Source organism: Mytilus galloprovincialis, chromosome 7 (genome assembly GCF_965363235.1).
Source record: "Mytilus galloprovincialis chromosome 7, xbMytGall1.hap1.1, whole genome shotgun sequence".
Taxonomy (NCBI): Eukaryota; Metazoa; Mollusca; class Bivalvia; order Mytilida; family Mytilidae; genus Mytilus; species Mytilus galloprovincialis.
Genome location: NC_134844.1, coordinates 32,928,591 through 32,943,051, shown reverse-complemented (window position 1 = coordinate 32,943,051; position 14,461 = coordinate 32,928,591). Strand labels below are relative to the sequence as shown.

At 30.8% G+C, this 14,461-nt stretch overlaps 1 protein-coding gene across 1 annotated transcript; it reads right to left on the bottom strand.

The window, feature by feature from the left end:
- Window positions 1-532: 532 nt before the first annotated feature.
- On the bottom strand, window positions 533-13,056 carry LOC143082795 (excitatory amino acid transporter 1-like). The gene is made up of 11 exons (XM_076258651.1): window positions 12,825-13,056; window positions 9,222-9,296; window positions 7,223-7,345; window positions 6,664-6,742; window positions 5,825-5,867; window positions 4,479-4,605; window positions 3,992-4,118; window positions 3,258-3,491; window positions 2,271-2,465; window positions 1,658-1,792; window positions 533-1,024 (listed from the first exon to the last, which is right to left on the bottom strand). The coding sequence occupies exons 1-11, from the start codon at window positions 12,967-12,969 to the stop codon at window positions 817-819; spliced, it is 1,491 nt and encodes a 496-aa protein (XP_076114766.1). The 5' UTR covers window positions 12,970-13,056; the 3' UTR covers window positions 533-816.
- Window positions 13,057-14,461: the final 1,405 nt, after the last annotated feature.

Here is a 14,461-nt window from a genome sequence, read left to right as displayed (position 1 = left end):
TTGTATTAAAACAATTTTATATGATCTTGGTATGAATTATTATTGGGACAACAAATGGGTACTTTGTTTGGATAGTTCATTTTTACAATTAACCAAACAATGAATATATGATCAAGCTAAACAAGAGTTGCCTTTTATAGCTCACTATGCGCTATGGGATATACTCATGGTTAAAGGCCGTACAGTGACCTATAGGAGTTAATTTCTGTGTCATTTTGGTTTCTTGTGGAGAGTTGTCTCTTTGGCAATCATACTACATCTTCTTTTTTATATTTGACATATTTGTGTTTTTAATTCGAGTTGTCGATTTTCGCCGTGAAATGTCAAATGACTTTATAATATGATCGGAAATTTGTGATTAAATGGCTACTACAGGCGGATTGTGTATAGGGCTGGGAACCAGGCCCCTTTATGAAGCTAAATATATGATTCATGAAACATTTTTAGGTGTCATTCCTAAAGTTGTTTGCCCACCCTTTTCAAATTGTAGAACCATATTTTGTGAACATTAGGTCTGTTTTAACATATCAAACACCTATAACATCTTTTATCTACTCTTTTCATTGTTACATCATTTATTAAATGTAAAACAAAATGAACTGGCAGATTTACAACGTTTACATTATATCGTATTAAACATGCAATGTGGTGTATGATTCACCAGAATATATATAAGGTTTACTATTTTAAGACATTAAGTTTTCAACTGAAAAATATATACAATATCGGTATTTTTTAAATACACTGGATACATTAAAATACAAAATATACAATATGTATAATTGATATTTAAAACTATGAGTTTGGTTGAGTATTTCAAAGGCGTTGATTAAATGTTTCCTCTGATAAACATTTTTCGTCATCAACCATCTCAGCTATTTGAATTCCATTTTCTTTTTCATTCAATACATCCAATGTCTTATCATCCTTGTTACAAGTTTTTAATGAAGACAAACACATCCTCTGAGTAAACACTACACATGTCACTTGTACGCTGTAGTTTGTAATTGACCTCATCCTATCTCTGAAACGGGAATATAATTAACAGTGTTGTACGATAACATCATGCATGAATGAAACAAAGCAAAGTAGCTTTTAATATTTGTCATATTTTTCTGTATAATAATCAAACACATACATTTCACAAAACCCGGCATTTTAAAAAAGAAGAATGTCTTTGAGAACACGCGCTCAAACTTTGCAGTTTTCCAAGTTCAAAAGTGACATAGCTCTGAACGGTAAAAGATTTATAAATCAAATTTAAACTCTGTATGCGTGTTGTGGTTCTTACCATTCTAAATGCGTTTCATAAAATTTAATCGAGGAAGACTTAAGTTAGAGTGCAGAAACGAAACAAATTGCAATGTTCCAGGTTAAGTGACTCACTACCCAAGTTCTAACTCTGTCTGAAGGTTTTGATTCATATCATTGTGTATGAATTTCATGAAAAGCGATGATGCAAATTAAACTCACGTAAAAATGCGGAAACCAAAACTAGACTTACGAGAAGACGGATTACAGATGGACGGATGGACGGTTTAGGTTTACACTTAATGTCCTCATTGCTTCAGTGCGGGAATAAACATATTAATATGTTAATATTCGAAGGATAAGATACAGATTATATTGCATCGTTTGTTATCATTATTATACTCACAGAAACCACTCGAATGAATACAGAAGTGCCGCCGCTTCTGGTGGAATATTTAAGGCAGTGAGTAGGATGATGACAGTAATCAAGCTAGCCCCTGTCACAGATGGTATGGCCAACGACGAAAATGTCGTTAAAATGCTGAAAAAAAAATCCGTCAGTACCGAATTATTTATACATTATAGTATTACTAAAATATTGCTGTACCAAGTTTTTTTGTTTTAAGGTGGTACCTAACACTACAGGGAGATAAATGTGTAAAATCTTCTAAACGTTTTAAATCGTTGTATTTCAAGGGAATATTAAGCTTCTCAATGATCAAACTAAGTGTTTGTCAAACTGCTATATAACCAGTGTATTTTTTTCTGATAAAACGGTTGGTTCAAATTTTTTGAATTTTTTATATTTTTGTCAAAGGGTCAAAGTAAATACCTTGTCAACATTTTATGAAAATTAAACGAGCCAAATTTATTTTAGTGAAAGTGTTGGGTACCACCTTAATACGATGATATTCATATTTGGTGGTCGTCTTTTGGAATTTGTTATATCAATTTTATTTTATGTTAAAACAATAATCATCGTGTACGTATGTAACTAAATCTAACGGTAAAACACTCACATTACTAAAATGACCGAAGCAGCGTCCACTTCCTGGTCAGTGATTTGCATGACAAACAAACAGGATATACTTATGTAAATACAGCTCCCACAACGTCCAATAGCAGCACATAATGGAATAACAAATCGAGTCACTCTACGGTCTAATTTGTTTGGTCCTTCTAATTGTCGTATACTTTCAGGAATAGCAATGGCTCTGATACGAAAATTATCAGATTTATCGTACATGAATTAGTATGCTGTACTTATTTGAAAATACAAAAGTGCTTCTTATTTAAATGTTTCAATAATGTTTTGTTTGGAGCAAAATTCGATTGCTCCCATGTTACATATTTATAAATAAAGCAATGAAATGACTACAATACTTATTATTAAGTTTAAATGAGTATACATATGTAAGATAGATTAATATTGATTTTAAACACTACATACGTAGCACTTTTCCACTCATAAACGCAAAATTCGGTATTAATTTTGCAAGATGTCTTGTCGAATTCTATGAGTAATATGAAACAGTTGCTTAGGCTTTATTCTAGTTCCATCATACAATTATAATTTTGTTTATGGATGGTCTTTCGTGTCTGTTTTATAGAAACGTGTTGTCATACATGTAGGTATATGATGCTAAGTGAAATACACATCAATATATCAATCAATCTTAGACACAATGTATTCAACCTTTATGATATGGTACGACAGATAACTCATTTTGAATACTAGCATTTGTATTACAGATTTCTTTTAATCTGTCGATTTCATTTTTAAAGTATGTGAAAATAAATGAAATTAAACGAGATCTGGATTGACTATTTGTAAGGCGTGTTCATGCTGCTTGTAATTCTGTCCTTTTCATATTTAGTGGTGGTGCAGAAATGTCTATATTCACAACACTCAATATGTTTTCTGTTGTCTGCTATAGTAGTAATTTCTGATATTTACTAATAAGGAAACGTGCTTTCAAGTTTAATTTCAAGTTTGTTGTACTTACGTGCTAGAAGTAGCAAACACTATTATAAAAGCATGAATCACAGTGAAAAGAAATCTAAACGGATTCATTCTCATCAGTATAAAGTATGTTAATGGAACTGCTACTATCATGAAGAGTAAATAACCAATCATTTGTGTTGCTATGTATAAACCAAGTCTACTGAAATCATCCTCTAAGTTCTTTGTTCCTCCAATAGTTTTACCAATCAGACTCGCTACACCAATTGGAGTAAACCTGAAATTAAACTCCATAATACATAGTTGCTAACGCCAACAAACCTTATTAATGCAATAAATGACAAACCAGATAAGTATGCACTCATACCACATCTTCTTATTAATACATTTTTTGGGCAAAACACTTAATCATTGATTTTACTGAATCTACATAAGCTCTGAATAACTTCACTACATGATATTGTAGATATACCATTAACATCATCATTTGTCTTAAAGTTTTTATTAAATCGGAGACTTAGTGCATGTGACAACTGATAATTAAAAATGTGATCAAGTCGATATGCAATATAGTTCTATCAACGCAATTACCATAACAAAGTATTCATAAACATAAATTAAAAACAACATTAATCACAATGGGTTAACCCTTTTAACGTCACTGATTGGTTTGTTCTTTGTAGCAAACGCGCGTCTTATTCAAGTCTAGTATCTCTGACAAGTTGATTGTCTTTTTTGACAGTAGATAACGTTTACAAACTATTTTTGAATCCTTACCAGATTAGTTTTCCTAATATCACCAAGATAATTTCTGTAGCTGCGTAGAAAAATTTGAAGAAAGGTTGCCCAATTTCTTTTGTTGACGCAGTGGCAATGCCAAATACGGCACTGGCTATCAAAATACCTAAATAAATAATCATATAACAAGGATATAAAAGTGCTGACTCACACTTTCCCACTGACATGTATAGATCGAAATAAAATTCAAGTAAATTGAATAAATGATGATTGTAATGATATGAAAAACTACTCTGGACGTGTTATCTAAAACACACCAAAACGTATTTGTATGTATTACTCTTCACTTCTGAGGATTTGTATACTTTACACGTCAACACGGTTACAAATACAATTGATGGTGTAGAGTACAGTACTCTACATGGGTCTATGTTTCCTGGTCATTTCTTTTTTAAATAAATTAAAAACGTATTCGTTAATATACATGTAAACATTGATCATAACAAACTATATGACAGGAATATACCTAGAATATTTGTGCTATTAGCAATTGATAGATCTTTTCCAGTCACCATAGTTTTTATGACTTCTACGATTGTTCCATTTATAGTCACATTTGCTTTGTACTTCTCTGTATCGTAGCTTGTAATTGTCTGAAAAACAGCAAACAAACTTGTGGGACTCCGATGAAGATATGTATGTTTTTTCTTACCAATATTACGATATAAGTGAGACGTCCAGTTTTCGATGGGTTTTCGCATGCATTGTTATTGAAAAAAGTAAAATAACAAAAATAATGAACTCTGAGGAAAATTCAAAACGGAAAGTCTCTAATCGAATGTCAAAATCAATAGCTCAAACACATTTTCGAGGAAATTTGAGAAATACATTATAGCCTAAAATAAGGTGAAAAGATACTTAAAAGGGCATTATCTACGAGTTAGATTTTTTTTTATTAATTAATCATTAATTTGAGGTTTCTCTGTGGAAAGGCATATGATGATGTTTTATGAACATTGATTGTTAAGCTAGAGTATAGGTTTAAAAGCGGGGTGTTTGGCTAGCCACACAACCAGGTTCAACCCACCATTTGTTCTGAAAATGCCCTGTACTAAGTCAGGAAAATGGCCTTTGATATTTTATAGTTCGTTTCTGTGTGTGTTGCATTATAGTGTTGTTTTTCTGTTGTGTCTTTGTTCCCTCTTATATTTGATGTGTTTCCCTCTTTTTTTGTTATTAACCCGGATTTTGTTTTTACTCAATTGATTTATGAATTTCGAACAGCGGTATACTACTGTTGCCTTTATTTAAGCTTGTGTCATTTCGTGAACTGTACATGAAACTACTACACCCGTTTACCTTGAAATTATATAGGCGTCTAAATAATGCAGAAATATGTCTTTTCATGAGGTTCATAAAATTACTATTATAACTTTTTTCAAAATTGAATGAGTAATTTGCAGTAAATGAGGAATTAAGAAAAATATTTTATTTCATAAAAAGCGAGGTAACCGCCATATATTTTTTTGAACGAGAAAAGCATTTTATTCTTATATCAAGATATCTGTTAATGATTTATTATTATAAATACAGGTTTAGAAAATTTAACAAAAATTAGGGAACATTGGCAATATGATATATAGTCCTTCGGTAACTTAGTTTTGAGAAGATGATAAATAAAAAAACTAAATCTGAGATAAAATAAAATGAAGGACTTTTGTTTTGTTTGTGGGTATATAAAATAATAGTTTGTCTGTTCATATATATGGTTAGTGAGAGACACCTTACATTTAAGTAAATGAATTTTTCATGATGGAAACGCTTCTGCAACATTACATGATAAAACATACTGAACTTATAACAATAGATTACCTTACGAAAAGTTGCAGATATCAAATTGTCGGGAAAAATGTTTCTGTAAAACAAAAACCAAGCATTTGATATATCGATTGATAAAAAGAAACTACATGAAATCTGTCATTCACCAATCCAACAACACAAAAAACTATGATACATTTAGTCATTGAAGCTCATTTCTATATTGTTAACCTCGAGCCATTAAAGTTGTCTTACATTCGTGTAATTGTTTCTTTCTTACATTTTACATATACACAGACCATTAAGGTAACACCTTAAGAAAATATTGAGGTTTCATCCGTATAAAATATAGTACATGTTACTATCGATGACTCAAAGTTCACAAAAGCGTGATCGTAAGAATATATTTCTTCTTTCTATTTGTAATCAGTCAAACGGATAGAAGCCTTCAAATGACCGTATATAATTACTTCTTTCCAGCGGTAACATCAATACTACAACTGCTGATAAGAATAGTAATGATAATACGGAATTTAATTTTCACTCATGTCGTTGATATACAATTGTATAACAGTCATTGGACACTTTTATGGACATAGCAGTAGTAATAACATTGAATTGAACTAATCTTACCGCGAAATTCGGCAAAAAGTCTCCTAGAATACACAGGAATTTAATCTTGTTACGATTGAGTTTAAGTTGCTATTTTTTTTTTATTTTGATAATTTATATAGTATAGGTTATTGTAGTGTGCTTTTTCGTCTTTTTGTTCTATTTGGTAATAAGATTGTGTTTCGTTCGTCGATTATATTGACTGCTCCCTTTGTATCCTCTGAATACTAAAGATGCGTTGTAAACTTAAAAGGGCAAGTATAATTCCCTCCTTATTTTACCTTAGTAAATCAGCGAAAATGTCCTCCGTTTCTAAAGGAACAGAGTTTAATGCTTTAACTTCTGTTTTAGCGATTTCACCTGTAATCAAACGATAAAACACTGTTCTAGACTAATTGACCATTAGCAGTAATCTTAAAGTATGAAAGAAGTAAAGTTAAGCCATGCAATGACAAATAAACATATAATTAACAGATTTGAATCGGTTTTATAGATTTAGAGTTTTATGACGTATAAGAGATGTATTCAATTTGTTTTTAACCATGTTGAATATTGTCAAAATTAATGTCTTTAAAATTTAAAATGAAAAGCGACTGGCAGATTTTGAGAGAGATAACAATTCGATAAAGTTAAGCACACTTTAGAAAGTCCTTTATTCATGAACAACGGATAAAAACGGTTAAAAGTACACAAGATACTAAACTCAAATAAATTTCAAGTACATTTAATTCTGTTCATTGTGAATCAACAAGTGTGTAAATTATACAGCTTTGTGGTTTTTTTTTACAGAATAAATTATTTGCTTGAAGTATTTATTGCTTCTGAATATGGAAATCTTACCTGGTCGAATGATCACACAAAGTATACTGCCAACTAAGCATCCAAGGAAGTTTGTACTCATAATATAGCCCAAACTAACTAAGCTAATTTTTCCATTTGACTTAGGGTCTAGGGTAGCTGTTCCTGTTTAATGAAATAAATTATAATATTAAATAAATGTAAAAAAAAGTGATGTATCCTTTTCTGTATGAGTCTGTATTTCAGTGGTCGTCGTTTGGTGCTGTAAACATGTATCATATATGTTATTTTGTTTATTGTTTTTTTACATAAATGATGCATTTTTTCCCTCTCGTATGAATTCGTTCCATATCTTCAATGCCAGGCTATTTATATCTTGCTCTATATGGGAAGGGTTTTGTTCATTGTTTAAGACAAAACACAAATATAGTCCCTAGTGTTGACAGTGGGTTACTTGCCATTAATTTTTATACCCCTTCCAAATTTAATTCTCCATGTTTAATGCCTCAAATTGCAAGTAGGGGGGTGAAATTACACTGTAAAAAAATTGGGGTCCAGAATTTTAAAGGAAAGTAGTAATTTGGTCCTGGTGAAAAAGGTTGAAAAATAGCACTTTGGAAGCTGTCAAAAGATTTCAAGACGCTCTAAAGATAAAATTGTCCATATTTTGAGTTAGAGACGATGAAGTTTTCTATAATTTTGATATAATTTGTCCCAAAAGTAGTACAACACACTGTAAAAGTTTCTTTGAGAAAGCGAAGGTGGGATTTTTTTATTTTCATTTATGTTCTAAAAGAAATGCACTACGAAATAATTGTGGTCTCGGACCTTCTGGTGGAAAGTTGTATCATTGGCAAGCATAGTTCATATACTAAGGCTATTAACATAAAAAGTTTTGTTGACGTGTATCGCAAGTCATAATTTTCAATTAAAAGTAGAAATGTTCAACATATCTATATTGATGTTTTTGGAACTTCTTGGGAAGAAAATAAAGTATCCTGTACTTTGCTTTCCGCCATAAAGATTATGTTCTCTCACGTAATAATTGTGACCATGCTCAGTACATCTATCACATCGAGCTTGATATAAAGGATAAAACCGAAACAGTGAAGTCTGCGTCATATCTTAACTTACATCTACAAATTGACAATGAGGGTCGTTTGAAAACAAGGCTTTAATTCAAAAGAAATGATTTCATCTTTCTAATTGTGAACTTTCTATTTTTATGAAACAACAATCATTCAGCAGCACTTGTGTATTGAGTACATATATATCCTAGTTGATACAATATGCAAGGGCTTGTATTTCCTATCAGGATTTCCTTGATAGTTGGTCGCTGCTCACAAAGAAGCTATTAAACTAAGACTTTAAACTAGTGAAGCTGCAATCATCCCTTCTTAAATTTTACGGACGTAATCACGAGTTTGTTGACGGTTATAGAATATCTGTATCGCAGATGACGACGGATCGTAAGTGTTACTTACAGAATTGGACTTATCATTAGCTTTGTACTTACAGGAGAAACACGACGGTCGTCATATGTGAAACATGATCTGCTTATCCTATTGGAACACCTCAGATAACCCCCAATTTTGGTGGGGTTCGTGTTGCTAAGGTTTTAGTTTTCGATGTTTTATTTTGTGCACTTGTTTGACTGTTTGTCTTTTTCTTTTTTTGCCATGACGTAGTCAGTTTATGAGTTTGTATGTCCTTTTTGTACATTTCGTCTAATTTTTATAGCCAATCTTATATTATATGACCCAAGTTTTTAAATAATAATTTCCATACTACGGAAGACACATAAAAAGAAATATTTGACAAATAACCACCCATTTAAAATCACCAGAATAATTTACCCCTTCATATTTTTTTGAAATTTTTTTGCTTCTGAAATATAAGCCTCTCAGGAACCTTGTTAAGACGTGGTTGTCATTGATTAGTTTTTTTTATTTAAATAATTGTGAATGTTTTCGTTTTTTTGTTTGTTTCATTTTTTATCTAAAAATATCCAACTATTATCACAATAATTTAACCTGTTTACCTGTTATAACTGAAGCTACTATCAGAGGAACTATCATCATTTTCAGCATGTTTAGATAAATCTCTCCCAGGATACCTTTAACAAAAGTAAAAGCTAAATCATAATTATTTTTTTTTTGCAACTGTTATTTTATGCTGCTTTCACACGTTATTTGAATTCGATTCGCATTAACTAATTCCGAATTAGTTTAATTCGCATTCGAAACGTTTTATGTCCGGACGTTACAATGTCCGAACGACATTAACTTTTTTAATTCGTATTAACAAAAATGCATTTCTAATGCGAATTGGATAACGCGAATTAGAAATAAAAAGGAAGAGCGTGTGAACGCGATTAGCGAATTCGATTTGCATTCGATTCGAATTCAATTCGAATTAAATGTACTTGTGAATTAGGCATTAAGTACGATCAATGAGGAAAAAATCTTTTTCAATTTTTGTTTACATGAAATCATTGTTTTTACTGGATGTTATTTTCGAAAAACGTATTTTTGCTCTACAAATTTAATCAAGCACAATTGTAATATGATAATGTGATTTTGTATAATGTTATATTAATTTAACTGGCTGTCAAGTCATAAGATTAGATTTTAACTGGAAATATTATGAGAGAATTTCACATACCCTCTCGCCATACGTCAATAATTGAAAGGTGACCTCCCATAAAATTATTAATAATAATAAAAATAAAAATAAAAATGCGCAATATCACTACATTACCAGATTTTTTAAATGTGTCATAATGAAATACAGTTGGTCGTTTAAAATTGTATAGATTGGTCACCGAAATTGTAGATTTGACAAAGACAAGAATTTTCAGTAAACAAAATCTTAATTCAGTTAGATTAAAAGATCATAGCAGGTGCACTGTGAAATAAGTAAAAATAGAAAGATTGTGTTTTATCAATAAATACATTAAAACTGAGAATAGAAAAGGAATACTAAATAGGATTAATTAAACGTGTAATTGAAATATGCAGAAACTGCTGTCTTAAGCCTATATTGATTCGTTTTGATTAAATAGAAAACATCATGTTTATATGCAACGTAATGTGGTTTGTTGAGAAATAATTAAAAGATAGTATATAAGATAAGATAAGATAAGATAAATTTTATTTTCCAAATTAGGTCCCCAGGGGGGCATATACACATAACATATATAATTGATACCACATACAGTATTTTACATAACATTGTAAAATAAACTATTGAAATAGTCATACATGTATTATTTGTTAAATAAAAAAAGTATTTGAGAGTTGCTACTCTAGAGATGTGGCAAACTCCATTTATTTATCTACTTTTTTTTTCCTCACTTGATTTTATAATATTTTGCTGAAAATGTATAAATATAAAATATAAAATAAATGATTGTTTAACTGCAACAGACACCAAGGGACGATGCTCTAGGATTGTGATCTTAACAGCTCTAACAATCCTCCTCGTATCTGATGCAGAAAAACAAAAACAAATGGAAAAAGTTTATGTATATTCACAGCAAATAACATATACTGCAGTAAACAAGTATTGAGAATAGTGTAGGTTTCCCTACTGCAACAGACACCAAGGGGCGGTACTCAAGGAGCTGTGGTATTTACACAGTCCTCCTCGTGTATGAAGCAGACAAGAAAGCCACATAACTAACAATTTTTCGAAATAAATTTACATGCAGCAGTGAGAATAGACTTATCTTCTGTGTTCATAAGCCATATCAGTTTATCTCTTGCGTTAAGAGTTAAAAAGTTGGGGCAACTTTTAGTTATCTCTTGAAATAGATGATTGCGGTCATCATTAAATTTAACACATTGGAATAAAAAATGATATTCATCCTCCACATCTCCGGAGTTACAACGAGTACAAGTTCTGTCATTTAGGAGAGTACCCTGATACCTTCTGGACTCAATTCTTAAGTGGTGTGATGAAATATATAACTTGTAAATGTAAATGTTAGAAGTGACCTCGTCGTCACCTCTTAGTTTGTTCAGAAATTTAAATGTTTTAATTCTAAAGTCCTGCAATAAGAATAAAAAAGCACTCTCGCTTTAAAGGTTAGCAATTTCAAAGGATTGTTTTTTTCGGTATTGGTGTATAATTTTGTTTTACAAAATATGATATTTAACTTCATAAGGTAGATACACAAGGACATACTAACAAAAGGGTCATATAAAGGTCAACATATATTTTCTTTTCTTTAAGAATATTCAAGTGTGTATATACTATATAAAATTGAGAATGGAAATGGGGAATGTGTCAAACCCAATGTATATGTCAAGCTCTAAAATGTCACGTACAAAACTAAAAACAACAATTGATATGTGACTACTATACATTACATGTATATATAAAGATCTGCTATAAAGTTTTAATCAAAATAAATACACAATCAGAAATATATATGTTCGTTTATTTTTTTTCAAATAAGGAAGCAGTTGAAATATATAAAAGAGAATACAACTGGTTGTTTAGTGTATAATACATAATTTTTTTTTTAGGGACAAGTGCTAGCGTTCAAAATATGAGAAGAATGATCATAACTTGCAAAGTTAATTTTCTCAATTAACAGTCAATTCTAATCTATGGCAGTAAATATAAAAATAAGACGATGTGGTACTTCAGACAACAAAAATTAACAAACTATAATGGGTCATCATATGGACTTCAAAAAACGAGGAAAACCCATAAGGCATATATATATATATATACTTATAGTAAGTTACAAAAGGCCCCGAAGACAACCATTGTCCTGATTTGGGACATGCATTTTGTAGAATCTAACGGGTATAACACGTTTAAATTTGAAGGCGTCAATCCGCTCATAACAAACGAACAGTGGTGTACATGTAACAGTAGAACATAAGAACAACTATAAAAAAAAAGAACATCAAAAAGGCTTAACTCATAAGATGGATAAAAATAGTAATATTTCTAACAAAAACACAGAATTGGACGTGGACGGTATTTAAACATCCCCAAAAACAAAAAGACACGAACTACAGATATGAGAGTACTCGGAGTTACTGACAGCTAGTTCAAAGCAAAAAACAACTAATAAAAAGTCATATAAACAGTCAGAGGAAAATATGACGTTCTGCATTGCAAAGATACAAGTACCGACATATGGTATAGCTATCATTGTTTATATGTATACAAATATAATATTTAGTTCCATATTAATTTACTAACAATAAAATCAATATTATGTCCAATAAAAACAATATTCAAAGATCTAATTGCAGTGTTGAATTGGTAACCTTTTAGAATGAGTTTATAGCCGTTATTTATAATACAATTACTGGTACAATTCAAGTCACTACCATAAGTTGGTTGTTCAAATGCTTGATATGTTCTATTCTGTATTATACAATGATTGAAATGTCGCGTACAATATTTATCGCATCAGTAATTCTTCTACCTTAAAAAGTTTATACATTCAACTTTACTTGTGCAATATACACCATGACGTAGCTTCAACTGTTGAAAGCATTACTGATGATACAAAAGAAGAAACGCTGGATATAGGTTAAAACAAGTTGAAGTAATGAATATATTGATTATTTTTTGCATCGGTCAAAATACAATACTAGAGTAACTAATATTTACTTACCAACCCACATGAGTGTGCTGTCCGTTGGGTTTGTATTCCGAACAACCACACCTATAATAAATCCAACTGCAGCTCCCACTAAGGTCAAAAGTACCAACAAGTTTGCTTTTAAAATCTCCAAGCATTTTTCTTTTCCTACTGCCATGTTGCAATACAACGACACTCAAAGACCAGGGCAATCAATATGCGTTTCATCAAATATTATGAACACAGTGACTATGAACTTTTGAAATATAGGACAAAAATAATGAGATACAAGTAAATATACATCCTAAGTGCGTCAGTGTTAAGTGGGGAAGGCATAAGATTTTCATTTAAAAATGAGAGTCAAATTTCATGATCGTAGAATATCAATGCGAGATCTTTAAATAAAATAAATGTTTGAATACACTGAATATGATTTTGAGCATTTATTACTTTTAGATAAAAACAAAATATAACATGCAGTCGTATATTTTATGTATAAGTTACAGTTATATCGCCAAGTTACACAGTCGTCTTAACAAGTTAAATTTCATTTACCTGTGAGGTACGTAAACAAGTTATAATATATGCGTTAACTTTAAAGGTCAGGGGACTTTCAAAGTTTGTATTCGATTCAAATTACTGCTCATGACAATTGAATACTAGTAGCTGTTGCAGTAATTAAAGCGGGATAGCACGTCCTAATTTTTACAGTTGTTTACTGAGCCAGTAAATGTAGATACTATCCGGGTAAACTGATCGATCTTTTGCATAAACTTAATATTCTCAAAGGTTACCAAGCTAACACTGTGAGTCAGAATTTTCATTAATTATAATGAAACTAAGCTACCATATGATTTTTATGGAGTTTGGGTGGGCTAGGATGAAATTTTTAAATAGGTAGACAGAAGTTTTTAGTAAAATAAAAGGCAGGATGAAACACTTTGTCAAAAAAAGGCAGAATACCAATTCATATTAAAAAACGTCAAGAAAAGCGGAATACAAAGAAAAATAAAAATCCAGGACAACATTTTTCTTCCTATAGCTCCCTTAAAATTAAAAAATCAAATGGTAGATCCCTTAATATATGAATGTCTGTGTTTTTAAGGCAAAACGCCTGTTATCGAAATCTCAAATTGTATGCATTCATCCTGTTCTTTATCTGCTAAAATGACATTTCCAATTATTTTCAGTAACTGAGATTGTATATCAAGTATTGCTGATTCTTATCGTCATTTTTATATACTTTTAAAAATACCCACATATTATAATATGTTCATCCGGATTTTCTTGTCTATTGCTGGTACTTAAAATACTCATAACATCAAAGACTTGCGGAAGTAAGCATTTTGTTTCATATCCTATTATTTTCTCACTAATTAATAAAACAAATGTGAGACATACAAACACTGAAGTCATGTGTAAATGGTGATGTATGGTCTTTGTATTGTGTGATTTGTAAACGATTCCTTTTATCCCTTTTTTATAGCAAATTTGTGGCCAGTTGAAATTTAACATCGGGGAACTGATATGGATATAATATTATGTACAAGTATAGAAAACGTTTTCTTTTTTGCGTATTTTACATTGAAATGATATAATAAATGTTTATATAGTTATAAAGCTACATATATTTCTGCATCTTCTTTAACTTGTGTACAGAGTAATCTAGG

Excerpts from the sequence above, each read along its gene's own strand:
- LOC143082795 (XM_076258651.1), bottom strand. The coding sequence starts at position 12,969 with ATGGCAGTAGGAAAAGAAAAATGCTTGGAGATTTTAAAAGCAAACTTG. Across the intron at positions 4,119-4,478 it reads TAATAGCACAAATATTCTAG|GTATTTTGATAGCCAGTGCC; the intron begins GTATATTCCTGT and ends TTATTTATTTAG. Across the intron at positions 1,793-2,270 it reads GCTTCGGTCATTTTAGTAAT|CATTTTAACGACATTTTCGT; the intron begins GTGAGTGTTTTA and ends TTTTTTTTTCAG.